The 6,000-nt window shown below is 38.9% G+C and overlaps 1 protein-coding gene across 1 annotated transcript in view; it reads left to right on the forward strand.

The window, feature by feature from the left end:
- Positions 1 to 5,360, forward strand: part of GRID2 (glutamate ionotropic receptor delta type subunit 2) — a gene marked incomplete at its 3' end in the record, with an annotated part of 1,219,813 nt that extends 1,214,453 nt beyond the window's left edge. The window contains exon 16 of the mRNA XM_081131278.1: positions 5,202 to 5,360. Coding sequence (XP_080987404.1) covers positions 5,202 to 5,360 — 159 coding nt within the window. The remainder of the gene's footprint in view (positions 1 to 5,201) is intronic.
- Positions 5,361 to 6,000: the final 640 nt, after the last annotated feature.

Here is a 6,000-nt window from a genome sequence, read left to right on the forward strand (position 1 = left end):
CCATATATTGAGACTATATTTCATGTTTGTCCCCAGTCATGTGTTTCGATGCTTTCTTTTTTTTAAGAAAGAAAACCCAGCTTCTGGGCCTGAACTTTTCTGGCTACTGCACAGTGGCTGCTTCAGACCTGGGCACTGATGTTTCCGATTCCTGGGAAGTTCTCTTTGCCACAGGGCGTGCCCTGAAACACATCAAAAGAACCAAGTTCTACAAAAGAAAAAAGAAACTCAAGTAGGCTTGAACATACAAAGAGGGAGAAAGAGATGAGAAAGGGGCCAGGCAGAGTGCTGAATACAAAATGAGTTCAGGCAACCCCAGGAGCTCTTCATCACTTACATTTATCTTATTCTGGGAGAGGAGCGTCAAAACCAGCCCTGACATAAACCACCCACTGCCATTGACTTTGACTCCGTCTCCGTGTGTGTGTGTGTGTGTGTGTGTGTGTGTGTGTATTATGCATAAAAAGGAACAGCTTTCATGAGGTATCACTGTTACCTCACAAGAATTGAAAGGAGAGAAAAAACATTTAAAAACACAAATTACCAAAATACTAAGCAGATAAATCCAGCATGGTTTTCACTTAACTAATCTATAGTGTTTATACCAAAATCTGCTAACCGTGCATTGCTTTAACCTCTTTGCTGCAGCATTTCTATTGTACCTTCTGCACTTGCTTTCATAAAGCATGACAGCTTTTCCGCTTCTCCTTGAAATGTTTTGTACATATTTCGAGTCAAAACTCATGGTCAACATTTCTGCAACAAGATAGAATCTATGTGATAAATAAAAAACAATTAAAATGTAAATAGCCCCCAATACTGAAGGAATAAGGGAAATCTTTTCTGATGTATACTAGATCCATTAATGCCCCCAAAGTCTGACTCTCTGTGTTCCTTAAAAGTATTTCCAGTTGATAGATCCCTTCCCATAAATTCCGCCACACCACTGAGTCTTGAATGTCTGCACACGTTTTCTAGAGATAGAAAGTATAACATCAGGTCTGACTTCACTGTAGTCCTGCAGTGGAATTTTGGTGATTTGAGGTAAGTAAATTAACAGGGAATGGGGAGAGATGAACTTGCAGAGAGAGAGAGAGAAAGTGCTATCTACCAAAAAGACTCTTCTTATTAGCAAGATTTAGAAATACTACCCAAGGAGTACATTTAGAACTTCTGTACAACTTCTTGTTATAAAAAACGACATAAATAGTAGGTGTTTGATTGTTTCCAATGCCTAGGAAGCTATAATCTAATGTGATATTGATTTCCTAACAGACCAGCATTTAGGAAACGTTGTGTGTGTCTAGCAGCATTTAGTAGTGTGTGTCTCCCAGTATTGTAATATTTATTTTATTTTGTGTTCACCTGAGACTTCCTAATTTCTTTTTTACTCTGCCTTACTTGAATGTCTCTGGACTGCTGGTACACCATTGGTTATAATATAATAATTAGTATAATAATTAGTGCTGCTTTTGTTAATTGGTATCCCATATAAAAACTAAACTTTTTCAAAAATATTTTGCAAAAAGCCATAAGCACATTTAGGTGAGTGGCCAGGTTTTGTTTGTGGGCTATGCCAAGCACGGCTCCAACAGTCTCGCTGGAACAAAGGGTTTCAGTCAACCGGCAGCCTGGAATGAAAGGTAGAATCTCTGTGCCCTTCCGCTTACATACAGTGGAATATGCAGCCATTTCTACACTGATCTTTTAAACTCATTTATGGACTTTTTTTCTGTCTCAGTTTTCTTCCATTTTCTTAAGCAAATAAAATCATTAAAGATCTCAAGCAACTTAGAGTTCAAGGCAGTCATGTGCTTCTCATATAGGTCAGTAACATCAACATAAAATCATATGATTTCACTCAAATTTCTATAATGAATTATCCAGAAAGCCTGTTTTGAGAGAGAGCATGAGTGAGAGAGAGAGAAACAAAGCGATAAAGAAAAGTCAAACATGAGGTACAATTCAGAATGTTGATAGTCCTGATCCACGTTTTTTCTGTCTTCAAAATCAGGCCCTTTTCAAATACGCCACACACGGTCACTGTCTGCTTTTATGCTGTTGCTTTTTTTTTGCATACTTTGTTTGTGATTAGAATCCCCACAAAGTGCAAATGTAACAATGGGAAAAGCAGACAGAAAACTTTCCTAAACATTAAAAACAATGTTTAAAAATAAATAAACAAAACACTACACCCACCACGTCGAATTCAGTCACCAGGGGTTGTGTGTGATGTTTCCAGGATGAACGGCCCCTAGAGCCTCAATGAGTTGGTCAAAGAGAAAATGAAGAAAAGCACATCATGGCTTTTGTGTGGCCCTAGAATCCTGTGGGCCCCAATATCCTCTAACTGCAGGCTTTTCAAGCTCTGAGGCCAGCCTCAGCCTCCCACAACACCCCTGGGGTCATGGTCCTCTTAGGCAGCAGCTCTAAGCTGTTGGAGATGTTAGTCTTTCCCAATGACCATCTCACGATTCAAATATCCAAAACACATCTCTTTTCTTCTACTGTTTCTATCTGTGAAAAGAACAAATATCCATCCCATCTCCAGAGGTGACGGGGGCTGAGAGCATGTGCTCTGAGGTGGAGTGGACTCTGCTCATTACTAGCAGGGCAACTTTGAACAAATTTCTAAACCTCTCTAACCCATTTCCTTATCAGTAAAATAAAAACGATAATAATTCCCACCTCATAGGATTACTGTGGGAAATACATGAGATTGAATTAGAGACTAAAACCAAAGTGCCTGGTACAACTTATAACAATCGTTTAATATGTTTTAGCTATTATTAAACTTAAAAAAAAATTAACTTTCTCTCATGTCTCTGGATCCTTCATATCAGCCAGCTTCAGAGACCCACTGGCTTGCATTTGTGCCCGTGTCCCTTCTATTCTTAGTGCCTCGGTTCTGGACCCTTTCCTCCTGGTCACCAGATTGCTTTAACAATAATTTCAATTGATCACCTACTCAGTTTTTTCTTCAGTCCAACCTGTACATCGCTGCCAGTTTGGTTTTTCATGAATAATGCTTTCTATCCACTGCTGTTATAGAAATCTTTACTCATTTCCTCTTTCCTACGCTTCTGCCCGGTTCCCAAGGGCCCATGCCTTCCAATTCTGCACATTATTCCCTGATGCAAAATCCAATTTGTTGTAGACAATTCTCTGCCATATAATTTTTTCACTGATTCCCTCATATAGTCAACAAATATTTATTAAGGGCCTACCATGGACCAGATGATAGGGATACAAACGTATTAGTTTCCAAGGATATAAAAATAAATAAAATATTGTTTTCTCTGCCATTAGTGAGGCTATGACAGACAATAGACAACTAATCAACTCATGGTAATATACCAGGTAAGAATTCTAAAGAAGTATAGGACAAATAAAAGAAAACTATACTTCTGGAACATTCTGTCCTCGGGTGGGAAGGCCTCAAGATATAGTATTAGAAGTAAATGATTACAATACAAAGAGGTATTGTCTGCCACGTTTCTCCTGGCTTCTAGGAGCTATAGGGCCCTGAAAGTTTGTGTATTCTTGTCGTTAATTAATATTGCCCACAACCTGTCAAAATTCTAGCCATCCCTACAAAGCCAGTCCCTACATTTCCTTCCTGACTTCTTCCTTCATTATTCCAATACTTGATTTTCCTCTCTAGAACTACCAAATCTATTAGTCTGCATTATTTAACTTAGTGCTAGGTTATATGGAATCTTCAGATGTTTGGGATTTTTCGTTTGTTTGTTAATATAGATTTATCTCCCTGACCAAATTATAAGCCTATTAAGGGCAGAATTCATGTCTTATAAATTCATGCTTTCTATTTTCTGAAGAACCTAGCTTAATTCTAAGATCAGTGTAGTACTAAAAAATTAGTAATTGGTTAATTTATTTATTTTTGATATGGAAAATGTATATTTTTAAAATGAGTATTTTATTAAACCTTACTTGCTAGTCCAGAATTCCCTAAAATTTGTTCTATGTAATACCAATTCTACAAGATGCTAATGAATATAACTCAAAAACTTAACTCCATGTTGAAATGTTAGGAGCATACTAAGTTAAACATAGTTAAAGAAGATTATTTACTGCAAGACTTCCCAGAGCCTTTAAAACTTACATAACTTAAATCAAGAGAGGTAGATATTATGCAGTTTCCAAAATCTGCTTAATAATAAAACCCATTTCTTGGAATTAGTGTTCACGGAGATCACTAAGAAATCCTGATGCCTTCTAAAGTCTTTAGAACTGATTTCCATTTTTAGCTCAGTCAAACCATTTCCTTGCTGACAGGTGGTTATTTAATTCAATTAACTGCTAAGTGCTATCAATCTACTAACACTATTAAAAAACTCTTAGTCCTCTCTAACTCTTTAACACCAGCAAAGATTTGATAAGCATAAAACCAGGGCACAAATTCTCCCAAAAAGACATAGAAGCAAGACGCACACTGATCCCTTCTGAAGCTGGACAGAGTTAAGCTTCACAATGTGTGCCCAGGTTCAAGGCTTCTGCTGTCGATCTAAATTTTTATGATTTTATTATATATGGCTGAATTGTGAGGATTACCCCTTAGGTTTCAAGAAGAGGGAAGCTCCTTAGTTAAGAGCATATATTTAAATGAGTAAGTTAAAGTGCATGTAATAATATCAAATTTATTAATGATTACAACTTTAGTAGGATGTATATATTTACCATTAACTAGCAGTGCTTTAAAGCTCATGCATGGTCTAAAACTAATCATTCAAAGTCAAGATCTAAGATTTAAGATCTAAGGGAACAGGGTCCAGGAGACTGTATGTGAGTGATGTCAATACAACTCTGATAGAATGCCCCCCTAACTCTCCATGTGAGGGCGATGCTGACTTTATTTTCTGGTGAGGATATCCAAGGCCTCATCTAGTGTAAACTACCAGGGTATCCTAATCCAGACCTCGCTGAACTCCAAGGCTCTCCCCGAAGCAGGTTCTAGTGAACCAGCTGCCAATATGCTCTGCTTTCTCATAGCTGCCTGGGGACCAGAAAACCTAGGAAGCCCTACATGGTAGGTTTGTAACAGTTGTCATGATGCTTCACCATTTACAAAGGACCTTTAAGTGAAGTCAATGCCTTTATAAGTAATGGTAGGACCATAGAAAAGCCAAACACTGTCTGAAATCAACCTTGATGTGACCTTATACTTTCTTTTCCCACAGGCTCCATCCCTGCAGAATGAAACTACAACATCTGAAAGAAGGAATGCTTGGTCATTAAGGCCATGTTTGGAGCTTGGCACCAACACCTGGAGAAGCCAGGCCACCAGTCATGGGCTGCACCAATCATCACAACTGGCAGGACCTCTGGACGACCCATAACCTCAGCCAGCACCAGAGCTGCTGATTTCTCTCCTGCCTATTGATTTCAGGACCCACTAACTAGATCCTGAGCACCCAAAACTGGTGAGCTGATGTACTATATCCTAAGTTTAAAATTCTTACTCAGTTCAAAGAAGTAGAACTCACCAGGTCATGACACTCAAAATCTTGGCTATAATCCACCCATAGAAGAGCAACATCTGGACTGCTGCTTTCAGCCATTGGTCAGTTCCCGGGCGTCACCGGAGGCAGCCAGGGTATCACTTGGAAGGACGCATCTGTGCAGTGGGTGTCTTGCCTATATGTCCTGGCTAGGAGCATTCATGCTGTACCACTACGGCTTTGTTCTCCAGCTTCTACCTGTTCAGGATTTACCACAATTTCAACTATGGGTCTTGGACTTCTCATGGCCAAGGGTCTAGGAAGATGTGGAAGCCCAAGGAGAATGTGCCTTGGCAGAACTAAACCAGAAAAAGACAGAGGTCTCTTCCAACCCTGTTTGAGCCACTGGTTATTGTGATTAATCATCTTCGGAAAATTTTATCACAGAGCTCTCTCCATATTACTAAAACAAAGTTATCTTCATATTTACCAAAATGATCCACTTTTCTCCAAGCCAAGGGTCATTCTCTTTACCCCC

This window comes from Miniopterus schreibersii (assembly GCF_964146895.1).
Source record: "Miniopterus schreibersii genome assembly, chromosome: 1".
Taxonomy (NCBI): domain Eukaryota; kingdom Metazoa; phylum Chordata; class Mammalia; order Chiroptera; family Miniopteridae; genus Miniopterus; species Miniopterus schreibersii.